We start from the raw sequence: 18389 nt of genomic DNA on the forward strand, positions 1-18389 counted from the left end.
AACACTCTTCCTTCTTATGATTGATTTACAGGTGGTGAACAAATCTTTTAAAGCCAACAAAGAATATTTTAAAACTTCACTATAGACCCATATCACTGATAAATGCAGACATTAAAATAATTTGCAAAGCATTAGCTGGAAGGTTAGAGAAAGTAACTCCTCTCATTATACACCCTGATCAAACAGGCTTTATAAAGGGCAGATATTCCACTGTTAACATGCGGAGACTAATTAATATAATAGATTATTCTACCATCAATAACCTGGAAACAATAATAGTTTCTTTAGATGCAGAGAAAGCTTTTGATCGTGTTAACTGGAAATATTTACTAGCTACTCTAAACAGATTCGGCTTTGGCCCATCTTTCATTAACTGGATTAAAATCTTATACAGTTCTCCTAATGCGAGTGTTAGAACAAATGACCAAACCTCTCCAAGTTTTAATCTACAAAGGGGTACCAGACAAGGTTGTCCACTATCTCCCTCACTTTTTGCTATATTTATTGAACCGCTAGCTGCTGCAATTAGACAAAATAAAGCTATTAAAGGCATTCAGTCCAAAAACATATTTCATAAAATAAGTCTTTATGCTGATGACGTTGTACTATTCCTCCAGAACTCACAAACCTCTCTATCTGAAACAATCTCACTAATTAATAAATTCTCATCACTGTCGGACTACTCCGTTAACTGGTCTAAGAGTACAGTTCTACCCATCAACTGTAGCTTTCAAAATCTACCCAGCATCACCTTAAAATCAGGTAACATTAGATAACTGGGTGTAAATATTCCCTCCAGGCTCTCAGAACTAACAAAACTTAATCACACTCACCTTCTTAAGACTATAGAAGATGATCTTGCTCGCTGGAAATCTCTACCCATTTCACTCATGGGGAGAGTCGCCACCATAAAAATGATGGTTCTACCCAAAATCAACTATTTGTTTTCTATGATTCCTATGAAACCCCCCTCTACCTGGTTTAAATCGCTAGAATCACACATCTCCCGATTTCTCTGGAAAAATAAACCACCCCGGATCAGTTTAAAAACTTTACAGAAGCCGAAAGATAGAGGAGGATTAGACTTGCCTAACTTTCAACATTACTTCCTAGCTAATAGATTGCAATATGTCCTAAAATGGCTCAAACCTAGTCCACTAGATGACCTGTGGATAGACATAGAACAAACATTTTGTGACAATTTGGAAATTTCTGATCTTCCTTTTTTCAGCTTAAGTATAAAAAAGCAAAAGTGCTTTAAAAGTGTCAACATCAGCACTTCTCTGACAGCCTGGTGGGAATTTCTCAATAAAACCAACTCCTCAATAATACCATGTAAACTCACACCCATCTGGAACAATCCTGATATTCTACTAAACAAAAATATGCTAAACTTTAACCAATGGATTAACCAAGGAATTAAATACTTTGAACATATTATCCATAACAGAAACATTTTATCTTTTAATACACTCTCATCACAATATGGGATTAACAGCAACAGATTCTTAGAATATCAACAGCTCAAAACCATAATACACACAAAATTCCCCCTTCACCGAACAGACCTGGAACTTCCTCCAATAGTAGCAGATTTTATGGACCTCTGTACCCCCAAATTACTTTCAAAAATATACAGATTAATGTTAAAAATAGATGACTCAAATTCCCTACCTACTTCAAAATGGGAGATAGATTTATCCATCAATCCTAGTCAACCATTTTGGTTACAAATATGTCTTAATGCCTTTAATATGACAGACAGCCCAAATTTACAACTCATACAATACAAAGTCCTCCATAGAACGCATTATACAGGACAAAGGATGTTCAAGATGGGTCTTAATCACTCTGATATCTGCACACAGTGCACAGGTAACACAGCAGATGATTACTTACACGCTTTATGGCTTTGTGCACCTGTCCAGAAGTTCTGGAATAAGGTCTGTGAGGATTTATCAACATGGGTTAGATGTAACATTCCTGCATGTCCAAAACTTTGTTTACTGGGTGACCTAAGTGACATTAATATAGACACTAACAAAGCACATATGGTCCTCACGGCCTTATGTATCGCAAAGAAAACTATTCTAGTGAACTGGAAGTCTAAAAACAATCTAAATATTAACCAGTACAGAAATCTCCTGTTTGATCACATCAGTCTAGAGTCTGTATCGGCATCCATTAAACACCAATCAGTTAACTCTCAGTCTTCCTGGACCCCGCTGATTAGTCACATCACGTAGTGGGAAGGGGTGCTGGGGTCTAGTCGTTCTGTGGGGGTCAGGGGTGGGGCTGGCTGGGGGGCCTTGGGGGTCCATCGGCCCTGGCCGTTTCTCTGGGTCGGTGGTCGGGGGGGGCCATTGAGTAGGGGACGGTGTGGCTGACTGGCTCCGGGGCCTTGGGGGCCTGGGGGCTGGTGCTCACTGGGGGCGGGCCGGGGGGCGACTGGGGGTCCGGGGCGGTTGGGGGGCTGGCCTGGGGCTGGGCAGCCGGGTTGCTGGGGTGGGGGCTGGGCGGGGGGCGGGTGCCCCGGGGTCTGGGGGCTGCCTCCCTCCAGCTCGGTGGGCCCTTCCTGGGCCTCGGGGGGGCTTGGTCGCCCTGGGCGTGCCATCGGGATCGGGCTGATCCGATGCCGGGCAGGTACCCTTGGGATTACAATGTGTCCGTTGGGTCTAAGGGAGGGGTAGAGGGTAGGGGGAAGGGGGGCGGCGGGAGTCCTGGTGGGCAGTGGGGATGGAGTCTGCTCTCCTTCTCGCTCTCTCCCCTCCCGCCGGGGGCTCCTTCGGGGAGGATGGGGGCGCTGTGCCTTGGACCCGACCAGGATGCATGTGTGCGGCCTGGGGCTCTCTGGTCCCCTGGTGTGGTGGCGTGGGCTGCCGGGGGTGGGTGGGCGTCCGGGGCGCTCATGCGCTGGGCTCTTGGCGGGGCCGGGCCTTTGCCCCTCTTCCCTCGGGTGGTCTTGGGGGGGCGGGGGCGCCTACAGCGGCCAGCTGGGGAGTTGGCTGCCTGGGACGGGGATCTCTCTCCCAGTTGTGCCCCTCCTCGGGCCCGGCTGGGACGGGGATCTCTCTCCCAGTTGTGCCCCTCCCCGAGCCCCTCTCCTCCCCCGCCACCCCACATCACACACACTACACATAGGGCACTGTGGGGCAGGTGGAGGCGGTGGGTTTGGCTGGGGGGTCCCCATTGCGGGATCCCCCGGTGGACCCCTGTGACTGCCCGCCCCACTAGATTTTAATCACAACCTAGACATCAATATACATTTAGGGCCTCGGGGGGATGGGCACATGGGCTGTGGGTGGGCGGAAAGGAGCCACCCAGGTGGCCCTTCCTCCATCCCTTTTATATGGGCATTATAAATAGCCCATACTCATGCACACACAACTCAGGCTGGGGGGCAGGGGGGCCGGGGTCTTCCTACGCCCTCGTGTCCCGGGATGCACTCGGGGCTGCGGGGGGTGGAGGTTCGGTGCCTGCCTGGAGTCCTGTGTGGGGTGCTGCTGGGCGCCATCTGCCCTGGGGGCTGCCCTCGGTGCCGCATCGGGGGGCTGGTGAGACCCCAGGGAGAATGTATGTGGCTGTGTGGGTGTGTGTATGTGGAGAGGGTCGGGTCTGGGGCCCACCAGGCCCTAGACTCCCTGGGCGGGGGGGGGGACCTGCGGACATGTTCTTGTCCCTGGGGTGCCTAGCCTTGGTGTTGGGTTGGCGTGGCCCACGGTGGTTTTGCCTGGGGTGGTCGGGCCCCGTCGGGTCCTGGGTGGGGCTTTGCTGGGGGGAAAGGGTGGCCCTTGGGCCTGTGGGGCGCCTGCCCTCTGTGCGGCCCGCGCCACAGCGCCCGGCGCCCGCTGGGCCTGCTTCACCGGGGGTTCCGGTCTGGGGACCCCTCTGCTCTGGTCCGGGTGGGCCGCTGCTCTGTCTGCTTTGGCTGTCCCGGGCTTGGTGCTCTGTGGATCTGCTTGGCCTTTGGGGCCTCGGGCTCCCCCCGTCCCCCGCTGATGCTTCGGGGTGCGGCGTGATCGCGGCCCCCTTGCGGGTACACATTTCCTCCCTGTTGCATGGCCACACATGCATATTAACACGTGCATGCTCACAAACGTGCTCGTCTCTCCATCCGCTTCTCACTAGATGTAGCTGATGTTTGTGTGTTGGTACGTTCATCTGCAGGTACGTTTGATGACTATTCTATCTCATTCTATCTTTCTTTCGATATCATGTAGTACTGTGGTAGTTTATGTTGTTGTTTTTTTTTTGTGATATGTTCTGGGCAGCATAGACAATTGTTATTTCCACATTTTAATCCTGTCCTTTTCTCCCTTTTTTTTTTTTTTTTTTTTTCTCTCTCTCTTTCTCTCTCTTCCTCTATCTCCCTGTCAGGTTCGGCACTGACATATAAGACTAAAGAAAATAAGATTACAATAAAAATAATAAAAATATCAAGGGCAGCCTTGTATATAACATGTCTCCCTTGGTAGAGCAAATCTGTCAAGCAAAATATGGCACACAGACCACCGTTCTGTATGTTAGGATGCAGGACAGGACAGGGTTTAAAAAAAAAAAAAAAAAAAAAAAAAAATCACCCCCCTCACAGTTGTCATGAAGGTAAACTTGACCTTTTAATCCTAAAATGGATTTTTGTACCAGGCTTTAAACATGTTTATTTCTGCTGTGAAGTTGGTCTTTTTAACATGGGAGTCTATGGGGATTTGCTCTGTGTTGGAGCCCCTAGTGGACGAGGGGGGAACTGACACATTTCACTTCCGGAGGTTGCTGCTTGGCCTCTCTGGTAGGGCCGTGCGTCTGGTCTCATGGTTCCATTAGATTCAGCGATGCATCACTGAGTGTTGCATCCTCAGTTTTCTTCATCACCGCACATTGCTGCTTTCTTCATAACGAATACAAGCAGCCAGATAAGTATGAATTTATAAATGTCCTGGTACTCACAAGCATCATAAACATGTAAACAAAGATGTTATTTTCAACTTTATTATTAAACTTTATTTTTTCCATTGCTGGAAAATCAAGAAACATCATTCCTGTAACGCGTCATTGTTATCTAAATTTGCAGTAAAGCAGTGAGTTTTGTCCCTTCAGTGTTTCCGTAGTCAGTTCAGCCACAATGTGGAAGTTAAGACTTTTTTTTTTATCTCCTTTATGGCCAGAAAACATTTACCTGTAAGTATTCTAATCAATTTGTAACTCAATTCAGAGAATATTAAGGTAAACATTTGTTACTGGACAAAGTTTTTTTAATGCAGATAGAATATCTACATCACATTATTATAATCCATGATGCATCTGCATCGCTGCAGAATCGTCCACATCCGCATCACGATGCATCGTAGAAACCATTAAATTCAACTCCCCTGCTCCTGCATGGTGGTCTCAGATTAAATTCTGTGCAGACCTGTAGCCTCTCCTGCGTGGTGGTGTTATATCACTGCCAACATGACGCAACCCGCTGTTAGCTGTCATCTGCTTTATCTTCCTCACAGTTCAATAACAAGCTAGATTAACAGAAACTACTGATTCACCCGGTGTTTAAAGACACCACGAACCCAATCAGTGACCAACAACAGCAACATCAGCAAGAATGCATTTAAAAAGAATTCCTTCAAAACTGGAAGTCATTTATTAACGTGCAGGGACGATGATCAGAGCAGCCAAAGCAAACACTGATCACTGATCCAGCTCTGATCACATCAGATAAACTAACAAGCATTTATCAATAAACACTGCAGCAGACAAAGTTCCTCGTAGATCTGCTCTGCAGACTCACCTCCTTCAGCAGGGTGGTCTCATGGGATGGCTGGTACTTCTCTCTGTCCTGGGGGGTCTTTTTATCGATCTTTTCCCTGTCTGTCTTCAGTTTGCGATCAGCTCCTTTGGGCTAAAAGAGGATCAGGGTCAGAGGAGTTCTGGGTCTGGTCTGAACAATCCTGGCTCAGCGTCATACCTTGAAGACCTTGACTTGGCAGCTGGATGAATGAACGTGGTCAATGTACTCGCCGTGGTCGTTGGTGGTGAACGTGTCCACCTGAATACGAAAGGGGACCCCCTTCTCGCCACCGTGCTTCCTGGGGGTGAATTCGGTACTGATGCAGTTGACCTGAGGAGACAACAGAAGATGCAACAACACGAAGACGGGACCTTTCCTGATGAGAAAGAGCTACCAGAACCCATCAGTACCTGGATGAAAACTGAAGCGTTCTTCACAGGATCCCAGAGGAACTCGATGGTGTTGAGGTGCAGGGGGTCCGATTGGGGCTCCAGGATCCCCACAGAGAGAGGGATATCTGCAGGTTCAGAGTCAGCCGGGTCACAAACAAGCTTCTGTTTGGTTCTGCAGCCTCATCTATCAGCACTGTTACATCACCTATATCCAAAATCCGGTCTCCAGGTCTGTTCCACCTCCATCCCTCCAGCTGCTGGTGCTCCATGTACTGCAGCCGACGGTCATGAAACACCACGCGCACGATGCTCTGTGGAGAAGCGGCATCGGGCTTCAGACTGGAGATCGGCGACCGCTGGAACGGGGCCGTTCGCACGCCGCCGAGCAGCTGAGCTGCCGGGCAAAGTGCGAAGAGGCTCCCTGAACTTCTGCAGCAAACATGAGGGAGCCGGTTCCCAAGGCTCGGGCGAGGAGGCGGAAGTTCACAAGGAATTCCAGCTCCACCAACCCATCACACGTTTAATTCCGGTAAATAAACCAAGGAGAAGAGAAGCTCCACTGACTCCCCTCTTCCCTCAGAGCTCCCTCAACCTGACGGTCCAGAACATTCAGAACTAGAGGTTCTTTTATCTCATCCAGTCCTCCATCAGCTCTCCTTGCTGTGGAGATGCAGCTCACAGTTGAGGCTGCTTCCTACTGCACCTGAACACATCACACAGCCTGATGCTCGGTTTAAACTCATCAGACCTGAGTTTCTCCTGCACCTACAGCTGGTTTTTAAAGTATGTGGGAGCTCCAGCTGTTTAAAGCTCTCAGAACCGGGTTCAACGTGGGGAAAATATGGGATAATACCATTTAGCTGAAAATGTTTAAGAAGGAAAGTATCAGGAAGTAAAGTTAACAAGCTGTAAAAACATGTATCATTGGGGTATTTATGGGGGCTCGTGCATGACTGAGCAGCAAACAGTCGTGGGTCCGTTACGTCATGTGTTTGCAGAGATGCCACCTGCTACATTCTCCTGCTTCTATGCTACAGCCTGAACGCTGGGATGTCTAACACTGGCAGCCTGACGACGCTGACGCGTTGAGAGGGTGCACTCACTCGGAAATCATTCAACCGAGTCACCTTCCTCCTACACCTGAAGTTTAGTCTGTAGCTGAGCGTCAGAAAAACCTGGGCGGTGAGGGTGAAGGTAGCGTGACAGACAGGCTGCTGACTGGGTTTTCTCCACACTGCAGAGGCATCGAACGCTCGTCCAGGTGGTTGATTCCTCTGGAGGAAATGTTTTACTCTGGGTGGGAAAGCAGCGTAAAGATGCCCCGGCCGTGATGGAGAGCGCCCAGCGAGGCAGACGGAAGCAGGATGGCGTGGTCACATGACCCAGACAGAGCGTGTGTGTGCTGGAAGTGAGGAAGTGAGGTGATGTCTGTGAGGGCTTTGTGTCAGTTTCAGGGCAGAGGAAAGGTAAGGTTGGGTGACAGTACCAAGCTCTCCGAGGCTGACACCCCACCCCCGAAGCAGAAGGGAGGGTTCAGGGACCTGCGACAAACCAGGAAAGTGAGACTTGAAAACAGACAAGAGAAGAAAGAGGAAGAGGTCACATGAATGTTAAATACATAATACCTTACACCTACCTTCACATATTTGCTGCTTATATCTGTATACTCCACTAGCTTTCTGTTAAGCATACGGATTTCGTAGGACTGACCTACATTTTAAAACATTAAAAAAAAACCTGATTACAATTGAAAAATGGGAAATCAGTCAATCAGAAAAGAGGGGCAGTGGGAAAGAAGCTCAATCAGATTAGAAACCCTCTGAGCCAGATATGCTGCTGGGACACTTCTACATCTCCATCCTGATCACATGCAAGTATTAGAGGGCGACTGCATGGCTGCTGCTAGCCTGAGCTACACCCTGACGCAGATTAACCTGCCATCCACGTGTTGGCCAGAGGTCACAGAGAAGCTTTCATTGTTTCTTTACTGTAGAGCAGATAAGCAGGACGAAGGGAAGGAAGACATGAGGGACAGCTCAATCAGGAGGACAGAAAGACAGGAGGACAGTTAGATAAAACTCTGACAGTAAAACACACGTTGCCTGATAAACAGAATTACTCCGTTCAACACAAAGCCTGAAACTACGGAGGCAGTAAAAAAGACTGACAGGAGAAGCTTCATGAGCCAGGAGAGATGACAGTCTGGATCCACGAGGTTCCAGTCTGCAGGTTTAAATTCAAGCTTCTCTCATTAAAACAGTTTCTCTGTTCTCCTTCCAGAAAATCCTCCAAAAATTCAAATCTGGACCTCAGTCAGGGCAGATTTCATATTTTATTATTAGGATATTTTTATTGGTTTAATTCTCTTTAACCTGCTAATATTTATTGTCATGTTTTATTCTATTTCTTTTGATTTCATTTATTATTTATTTACTATTATGTATTTATTTTTAATTAATTTGATGTATTTGAAAATATTTATTTTATATGTAATTGGACTTTTCTGTTTAGTTATTTTTCCCTCATTTATATATCAGTAAATAAATTCAGGTGTTAAAAGCTTAAATATAATAAAAAAGAATTCCTCATTGATGACTGAATGTTTGCTGATCATTCTGCTGCAGGAAGCAGACGACAGGATTATTCTTTATTCTGGCTTTGTTCTCACACGTCTGATTGTAAACAAACTGCTTTTTAAATGAAGTTAAATTCTCATCAGGTTGTAATAAACTGACCTAAAAAGCCACATTTGCTGCGACAGAATGAGCTTCGGTGCAGGACAGACGGCTACCTTGGTTCAGGTAGGTGAGCGCCTCCTCCTGCTGCTTCACAGCCGGTGATGTGGCTGCACACAGAACGTACTGGAACGGCGTCCTCTTAACGCCGCTCTCAGCCATGAGCCGGGCTTCTTCATTCTTCAGGAAAGGCGCCAGGGCGTCTCTGAGGGGAGGACAAGGAGAACAGAGCCTAAACCACCACCGTCCTACTTTCCTTCTTATCTTATCCCTTCTAATGATCACGGGAGCAAAGGTTGATGTTGCAGAATGCAGTTTTAATGTGTCTGCTTCAGCCTGAAGGAGGAAAATTGTGAAAACGGTTTGTTTTTGTTGGATTTTTAACAGTTTATCTGTGAAATGTCTGAAGATAAAAGCAGAGCAGAAACAGCGGATCACCTGGAAGAATCTGCGGTTTGTGTTCAGGTGAAGCTGCTGACTTTACCTGATGTAGGTGGCAGAATGTTGGTGGTACGACTCTGGCTGGGAATGACAGAACAGCATGGCGTCTTCTTCTTCTTGTGTGCTGGGACCAGGACAGGTGTGGAGACGAAGCTTCGCGCCTGCTGGATTCCTCAGGTTCCAGTTCAGAGGTGTGCAGCCGCCTCTTATATTGTCCCAGTGATGTCATTATGGCCTCCGTTAACATACCTTGGATGACCTTTGGGAGGCGGAGCGTGCCGGCACACCTCCTCCTTCAGTACCAATGTCTGTCCAGGTCGAAGCATTCGCTGTCCCTCTCGATCAGATAGTGACTCTGATAACAGTTTGGTCCAAAGCCACTAAGATGTTTCAGGTAAATTTTTGGGAAAAAATACAAACATTTTGTTTTCACTGTGCAGAAAATAGTTTTTATTCTCCTTTTGCTTGATGACTGAAACCAGGCAGATGTTTCAGATGTTAGTAGAAACATGAGAAGGAAGTTTCCTTTTTTCAGAGCACAGAGCGTTTGACCTGAACCTGCAGCTGCTGTCAGACTTCTGTAAGAGACCAGAGATTAAAAGCAGGTCATCTCAAAGTCTGCTCAGGTTAATGTTTACCTCCAGCAGCTAAGCACACCTCAGTGCTCACATGCACGAGCTGGTAAATGGATGGACAGACGTCTGCAAGCAGGACAGAGACACAGACGCTGAGCTCAGTTCAGTCTCTTTATTTCTACAGCAAACGCTTCTTTACATCGTTGCAGATCTACCACATGTGGGTGTAAACAAAAACAAAACCTCTGTACAATTTATCATCAGGATCAAACGAAATCAGCTGAAATAAAGTCTATAAATAGAGTCAGAGGGTGAAATGAGCGATGGAGACCGGCCGGGTGTGATGGTAAGCTTGAGCTGCAGGAGGCTCCTCGTCAGCACCAAACAGCGTATCATAAACTTTATTTACTTCTTCATGAGCAGACCCGGCCCCCGAAACCAGAACATCCTCCACTCAAACGGGGAATAATTATTCGCTTGCGAACAGCAGAGCAACAGTACCGATCAGATGAGGGAATTTTTCCCAGCGTCTCACAGCAGGAATCCAACATTTTAAACTCAAACTCCCAACCTGCATACAGGCAACAGAAGCTACGGGCAGCGGCGTAATCTTCACTCCTCTGGAAGCGTCCAATCACAGAGGAGGAATCAGATGCAGCTGCAGGCGCAGCCGGAAAGGCAGGACTGCTCAGACACAGCAGGGAGCTGCCGTCACATGCAAGCTGTTCTGGTAACGTGCAAATAGTTTAATAATCAACTTGTTCACATTGTTTTATTTTATTTACTCAAAGTTTGTGAAGCGGTGGTCAAGAAGTGTATGAACAAATCATCTCTAGCTGTGGATGTGCAGAAGCTGTGGATCTGTAAGAGGACACGAATACTGTCGTCTCAACGTGAAGAACAGAGCAGCTGGTTTCACACAGACTCACTGAGCATGCTCAGACTGAGCAGCCCGATGCAACAGATCTGCACCACTTTCCTTAAATCTGCTGAGTTCAAAGAGACATGTCGGCCATCTTTAATCTGAACCTCAGAGAACCTGTTGGAAATGTGAGGGATTGTCCAACATGGAGCTGGAGCGACGGCGTGTTGGATGCATGTTGGAAGGATTTCATGTATTAAGATGCTGTTAAAAATAAAATGAACCATCAGGCTTGTATCCTCACATCTCTCTTACACAACAGATTTGATTATCAGTATCACTGGTCCAGCCAAATGACTTCCCATCATCCAGACTGAGAACATCATTGAGATGTGGCGTGTTGGAAACCAGGTGAGGGGACAGAGGAAACCATGGCGATGGAGAGGTGACTAAAACCAGCACAGCAGCTACATTCACAGCTTTCCGCAGCAGAGGAGTGAATTCAGGAGAAGAAGCTGCAGGACAGACGGGCGGACAGGAGAGAAGTCTGGAAGAGGCTCGGTGATGTCCAGGAAAACCCCGGATCCCTTATGAGCGTCCAGCATTAACTGTGGGAGGAGACGTCCGAGGAGCTGCTGCTGTTGCTGTTGGTGGTCTGGGCCCGCTTGATGTACAGGTTCAGTAACTTCATCTGCAAACACAGAGATGTGGAAATCATCTTTAAATGTTTGTTAAACTGAGCGTCGTTCATGGATTTTAACCACGCAAAAGTTAGCTTTGTGGCTCTGAAATACACTAAGCTGGGAGGAGGTCTCCTCTTCTTGATCCCACAGCCTCATCCCATCAGCTGGCAGAACATCAGGAACGGTTAATGAAAAATTACCACAACCACTCCTACATCCATCCAGCCTCTTCAGCCTGACTGGAAACCAGGGTGCTTGTTTCATGGAATTTACAGAATTTATTTTTAGCTTCAGGATTTAAGTTTTAAAAAGTCATTTTTATCATCACATTTGATATCATCACACCAGGAAGCAGCAATGCTAACATGTAGCATAGCAACACGATGGGAGAAACTCAGCTAAAAGACTCCACCAAGCATCAGCAAACAAACCAAACACAGTTCAAACCCCAGCAGCTATACAGGAATGAAAACCAGGAGAACATCTCTGTCCACTTTACAGCTTCTGATCATTTCTCCACACAAACCAGGAGTCACATGACAGCAGAGACTCTGCTGGTTCCAGAGACGTCCGTCTGTCAGAAACTCTGGAGCTAGGATTACTTTACTCGTTTCTAGATAACTTTACTAGTTCCGAGATTACTTTACTCGTTTCTAGATTACTTTACTTGTTCCAAGGATGACTTTACTCGTTTCTAGATTACTTTACTTGTTCCAAGGATTACTTTAATCGTTCCTAGATTACTTTACTTGTTCCAAGGATTACTTTAATCGTTTCTAGATTACTTTACTTGTTCCAAGGATGACTTTACTCGTTTATAGATTACTTTACTTGTTCCAAGGATGACTTTACTCGTTTCTAGATTATTTTACTTGTTCCAAGGATTACTTTACTTGTTCCAAGGATTACTTTACTTTTTCCTAGATTACTTTCTTTGTTCCAAGGATTATTTTACTCATTCCTAGATAACTTTACTTGTTCCAAGGATTACTTTACTTGTTTCTAGATAACTTTACTAGTTCCGAGATTACTTTACTCGTTTCTAGATTACTTTACTTGTTCCAAGGATTACTTTACTCGTTTCTAGATTACTTTACTTGTTCCAAGGATTACTTTAATCGTTCCTAGATTACTTTACTTGTTCCAAGGATTACTTTACTCGTTTCTAGATAACTTTACTAGTTCCGAGATTACTTTACTCGTTTCTAGATTACTTTACTTGTTCCAAGGATTACTTTACTCGTTTCTAGATTACTTTACTTGTTCCAAGGATTACTTTAATCGTTCCTAGATTACTTTGCTTGTTCCAAGGATGACTTTACTCGTTCCTAGATTACTTTACTTGTTCCAAGGATTACTTTACTCGTTCCTAGATTACTCGTTCCTAGGATTACCTTATTTGTTCCTAGATTACTCCTTCCTAGGATTACTCGTTCCTAGGATTACTCGTTCCTAGGATGACTCGTTCTTAGGATTACTTTACTCGTTCCTAGATTACTCGTTCCTAGGATTACTCGTTCCTAGGATGACTCGTTCTTAGGATTACTTTACTCGTTCCTAGATTACTCATTCCTAGGATTACTCGTTCCTAGGATTACTTTACTCGTTCCTAGATTACTCGTTCCTAGGATTACTCGTTCCTAGGTTACTCGTTCCTAGGATTACTTTACTCGTTCCTAGGATTACTCGTACCTAGATTACTCGTACCTAGATTACTCGTTCCTAGGATTACTCATTCCTAGGATTACTCGTACCTAGATTACTCGTACCTAGATTACTCGTTCCTAGGATTACTCGTTCCTAGGTTACTCGTTCCTAGGATTACTCGTTCCTAGGTTACTCGTTCCTAGGATTACTCGTTCCTAGGTTACTCGTTCCTAGGTTACTCGTTCCTAGGATTACTTTACTCGTTCCTAGGATTACTCGTTCCTAGGATTACTTTACTTGTTCCTAGGTTACTCGTTCCTAGGATTACTTTACTCATTCCTAGGTTACTCGTTCCTAGGATTACTTTACTCATTCCTAGATTACTCGTTCCTAGGATTACTTGTTCCTAGGTTACTCGTTCCTAGGATTACTTTACTCGTTCCTAGGATTACTCGTTCCTAGGATTACTCGTACCTAGATTACTCGTTCCTAGGATTACTTTACTCGTTCCTAGATTACTCGTTCCTAGGATTACTCGTTCCTAGGATTACTTTACTCATTCCTAGATTACTCGTTCCTAGGATTACTTGTTCCTAGGTTACTCGTTCCTAGGATTACTTTACTCGTTCCTAGGATTACTCATTCCTAGGATTACTCGTACCTAGATTACTTGTTCCTAGGATTACTCGTTCCTAGGACTACAAAGCTGTGATAAATGCCAGGCTAGCTCCAAGTAACTGATGTGATGTGAGAGCTGCTTTCTTCTTCAAATGCTGTTGAAATTTGTCCTTGTTCTAACAGGACTATCCTCCATCTGAGCTAAATATTATGGATTTCTATTCATTTGATGAGGAAACTATTTATACTCGGCTACTTCAAAGTAAAAGTGTCTCTGAGTATTTGGTAATAACTATGAATTAAAAACCTCCAGTTAGACATTCTTGGACAAAATTTCCACTAAATGGAGTTCATCCCAGAACTGTTTGTGAAGATGATGTGGTCTGAAACGGTGTGAGGTTCGGGTGGACTGGGCCCTCAGACCTGAACTCTTACGTAACTCAAGGACACACGCAGTCGTGAAAGCGGGACGAATTTGACCTGGGTTTTATTATGGGGCAGTCGGCTCAAAAATAACAACATGGGAAGATGATAAGGCTGCACGTCTGTTGAAGAGACCCAGCTTGTGTGCGTGTGCATGCATGTGTACATGGGATGGTGTGTACCTTGCTGCCCGTGAGCTGTGCCAGGTGGGGTTTGAGATCCTCACCAATGACAGAGTAGATGGCCACCAAGCAGAACACGCTGGCCTTGCGAACGCTGCTCTCTGTGTTGTCATAGCCCTGCAGCATCACACACACACCAACACACACATAGAGGTCAGCGGGAACGTGGGAGGAGCTGCAGCGAGTGCAGAGTACACGCAAACATTTCCAGGGACAAATAAGGCAAATAATCCCCACTGTCCAAATATGACCATTGACCAAATATGCCCACATGGAAGGTTCTGTTGTATCCGTCTGTCAAGTGAAGAATTATGAAAAAGATTTCAGTGAGCAGACAATATTTATACTTTTCTTTGTTCTAACCACTAAAACCCCAAGTCATTTTTTGTGTTTTAATGTACCAACACATATAAAAGCTGAAACCTTTTTATTGTGTACTTGTGGTTGTGCTGCCTTTCTTTGGCTGCTCCTGATTGGACGTTACCGTCAATCTAAGCTCTCTGATTGGTGGAAAGTCTGACAGGAAGTGGCTTCATCATCATGTCCAGGTCTAAATAGAGGTCTCTTAGCAACATAGTAGTGATGGTGATGTTTTTATGGTGAAATGTGATAAATAATGCTGTTATCATGGATCATTGTGGATTTACCAGATAGAGTCTCTGAATAAAACTACATTTAGTGGCTGGATTGTAAACCTCCTGGACGGGATAGAAACGCCTGGAAAACCTCCGTAGATCAGCTAAAGGGTAGCTATCCATCACATTTACCCCACAGAGCTACACACACCGCTGCTGGTGGTGGAGGAGGTGGACCTCGGGGAGATCTGATGGAGGTTTAAGGGTTAAAGAGTTTTCCTTCTTCTAGTGGAGTTTTATGCTGTTTTCAGGCTGCATGTTTCAGATAAAATAATTGAACTTGTGTGAAATCTGTCTGTGGTTAAACTAGATGCTGATGTGCGGCTGTGGATTCACACCTGCAGGAGTCCAGGGATGATGTCAGGCAGCAGCTGGAGTAAAGAGTCCTTGGTGATGCGTTCAATGACTTTGGTTTGCATCTTGATGGCGGCCAGGTTGATGGGGTAGTCGGCCGTCTGCACGATGGGACACAGCACCTTGATGCACTGCTCTGGGTGGATGGAGCCGGCCAGGGTGGAGGCCGCCTCCTCGGCTGCACGCACCACCTAAAACACAAAATCATGTTGAAATCATTCAGATCAGAGGAGGAGACCTGCTGTCTGACAAGCGGAAACCACACTGAACACAAAAAGAGAAAATAAAATGTCACAAAAATGACTGGAAATATGAAACACTGGGAGTAAATCATAAAGTTAGGAAATGAGAAATCAAGAATATTCTGGCTCATTTTACACCATCTAACATCCTGAATGCAGCAGATTAGTAGATTAATCTGTGTGATGATGGGTTCGTGTTATTCCTCTACACGTGGTCGCTGCTGCACGGCTCAGCGTCGCGGTAGGAAAATTACACACCAACCCAGTAATTGAGCTTTGTGCTGAGTTTCTGGTCAAAGGTTGGACTTATTGTTCAGGTATTACTGTTCTAACATTAATAACTGATGCTGAGGTTACAGATGAAGGCCTGATATGATTATCACTCATGTTTATGATGTTTTTTATACTAACATAAAAAAAAGTTTTTATGTTTCAGAATTTACTAAATTACATTCAGTTTGATAAAAAATGTTTTATGAAACATCTACGTAATATTCCCAGAATGAGGAGCATCCTGTCTCAGAGTGATGCAGGAAAACTGGTCCATGGATCTGTTCCATCCAGACTGGACGGCAGTAATTCCTGATTACTGATCTGAAAAGTCTCCATCTGATCAGGATGCTGCAGCGAGGGTTCTGATGAGGATCATCATCCGAGATCATGTTTCTCCAGTTTTATCTTCTCTTCATCGTCTCCTGTTAAATCCAGAACAGAATCTAAAGTTCTTCTCCTCACATATAAAACTCTTAGTGACCCAGATCCACTGGATCTTAAAGATCTCAGAGTTCCAGGTTTTCTCATCAGAGCTTCAGTCTCAGACTGCAGGTTTACTGGTTCCTAGAGGTTCTACAAGTAGAACAAGAGGCAGAACCTCCAGTTATCAGACCCTCTCTGTGGAACCGGATCCCAGTCTGGCTTCAGGTATCAGACCCCCTCTCTACATTCAGATCATCTTCAACTTTCCTTCTTCATAAATCTTCTAGCAGGTCTGGCTTGGTGACCCCGATCCATCCTCTAGTCCTGCTGCTAGAGGCCGAGGCTACTGGAGGACGTCCCATGATGCACTGGGCTCCTTCCTGGTTCTGGTTCTGATGGATGTTTTCCTTAGGTAGATCATTATTTTATGAACACAGTTACAATAAATTGGACTAAGGTGGATCACATGATGGATCATGTTTTAACTGGACTACAACTGGACTATAACTGGACGATAACTGGACTATAATTGGAATATAACTGGACTATAACTGGACTATAACTGGAATATAACTGGACTATAACTGGACTATCACTGGAATATAACTGGACTATAACTGGACTATAATTGGACTATAATTGGACTATAACTGGACTATAACTGGAATATAACTGGACTATAACTGGACTATAATTGGAATATAACTGGACTATAACTGGACTATAATTGGACTATAATTGGACTATAACTGGACTATAACTGGACTATAATTGGACTATAACTGGACTATAATTGGAATATAACTGGACTATAACTGGACTATAATTGGACTATAACTGGACTATAACTGGACTATAACTGGACGATAACTGGACTATAATTGGAATATAACTGGAATATAACTGGACTATAACTGGACTATAATTGGACTATAACTGGACTATAACTGGACTACAGTGAATTGGAATGTATGTTTAAAGTTATTTGAAATGAGTTTGATGCTACAACTAAAGCTGAATTTTATTAATAAATTTACATAAAATGCTTCATCTTCATTTTAAATGTCACAAACATCAACAGGGACGTCTAAATAAATCTTTGAATATGTCAGTGGTCCAGTTACAGGCCATGATGGAGAAGATGCTCTCTATGCTTCATCATCATCAGTCAGCGAGTTGTTTGCGAACTGGTGATTCTGCAGCTAGTTTCTCAGCATTAATCCACACGTCAGCCGTGACGTTTAACGTGTTTAAGATGTTTCGCTGTGACCTCATGAGCTTGTACGCACTGCTGCATTTAGAAAAGGGAGCTGCGTACCTCCTTGTGAGAGTCTTTGTGAGCCTCCAGCGTCTTCATGATGGTGAGCTCAGCATAGTTCTTGAATCGGGCCGGCTGATTCTTCAGGATTTCCTTCAGGACTCGCAGGGCCAGGGCTCGGATGGTGTGCTGCATGGAAACAACAGGAAGAGCATGAAACAAAGGAATATATGTACAGATTATACAGCAGGTCAGGTAACCTACATCTCTGTCCCCCAGCGTCTCCAGCAGCAGCAGGAGGATGGTCTTGAAGTGTTCATCCCAAACAGCCATGCTGTCTTCTCGGGTGATCTTCAACAGCTCCACCAGGGCGCCTTTACGCTCCTCGGAGCGCTCGTTGTGATTGGACAGCTCCTTGAGCAGGTCGGCCACCAGGTCAGAGTGATCCTGACCAACTGATCACCGAGGGAGGATAAGAAGGACGAGTCAGATGAGCAGACATGATAATCCCTCACCTTTCGGCCAAATTCGCCGATTTCAGTCTAAAAAAGGTGACTGATGAATCGTGTAGATGAGAAACTATTTTTTTGTGGGGGGGAGAGGTGGGTGAGGGGTGGACATGGAGTTATACCAGAAATATTTTTATTAGGACTTTGATTTCATACACAAGAGTGGCGTGGAGCCGTAGTGAGCTGCGCCTGAAGGGAGCCTTGAATTGAACAAGACAATCCCCTGCTAGCTACAGCTCTGAAATATTAGCACAGATGTGGGGAAGAATACGGCTTCCTGATTGGTTTGTGCTGACCAGCGCACTTGCGAGCTGACCCTGACCTGATTTGGTTTGAACTTGCTGAGTGGACCAGCTTG

General features: G+C 45.3%; 2 protein-coding genes across 44 annotated transcripts in view; both read right to left on the reverse strand.

Moving 5' to 3' along the window:
• Window positions 1-9601, reverse strand: part of tfcp2l1 (transcription factor CP2-like 1) — a 40105-nt gene extending 30504 nt beyond the window's left edge. For 11 of the 15 annotated variants that reach the window (XR_006012156.1, XR_006012157.1, XM_042000771.1 and 8 more), the window contains exons 1-7: window positions 9391-9591; window positions 8963-9242; window positions 7808-7881; window positions 6377-6482; window positions 6190-6296; window positions 5957-6109; window positions 5780-5890 (exon numbers count right to left, since the gene is read on the reverse strand). Coding sequence is in view for 12 of the 15 variants with exons in the window: in XM_042000771.1 (XP_041856705.1) it covers window positions 5780-5890; window positions 5957-6109; window positions 6190-6296; window positions 6377-6482; window positions 7808-7881; window positions 8963-9242; window positions 9391-9576 (1017 nt within the window). In the remaining 3 variants the exon portion in view is untranslated. Of the gene's footprint in view, window positions 1-5779; window positions 5891-5956; window positions 6110-6189; window positions 6297-6376; window positions 6483-7807; window positions 7882-8906; window positions 9243-9390 lie in introns of those variants that run through there. The other 4 variants (XR_006012158.1, XM_042000773.1, XM_042000775.1 and 1 more) reach the window with 4 other exon arrangements.
• A 479-nt stretch (window positions 9602-10080) lies between these two features.
• Window positions 10081-18389, reverse strand: part of clasp1a (cytoplasmic linker associated protein 1a) — a 122267-nt gene continuing 113958 nt past the window's right edge. For all 29 annotated transcript variants that reach the window (XM_042000760.1, XM_042000757.1, XM_042000751.1 and 26 more), the window contains 5 exons: window positions 17787-17977; window positions 17583-17711; window positions 15311-15517; window positions 14338-14454; window positions 10081-11475 (listed from right to left, as the gene is read on the reverse strand). In XM_042000760.1, the coding sequence (XP_041856694.1) occupies window positions 11389-11475; window positions 14338-14454; window positions 15311-15517; window positions 17583-17711; window positions 17787-17977 (731 nt within the window). In that variant the 3' untranslated portion in view covers window positions 10081-11388. The remainder of the gene's footprint in view (window positions 11476-14337; window positions 14455-15310; window positions 15518-17582; window positions 17712-17786; window positions 17978-18389) is intronic.

This window comes from Melanotaenia boesemani, chromosome 12 (assembly GCF_017639745.1).
Source record: "Melanotaenia boesemani isolate fMelBoe1 chromosome 12, fMelBoe1.pri, whole genome shotgun sequence".
NCBI classification, from domain to species: domain Eukaryota; kingdom Metazoa; phylum Chordata; class Actinopteri; order Atheriniformes; family Melanotaeniidae; genus Melanotaenia; species Melanotaenia boesemani.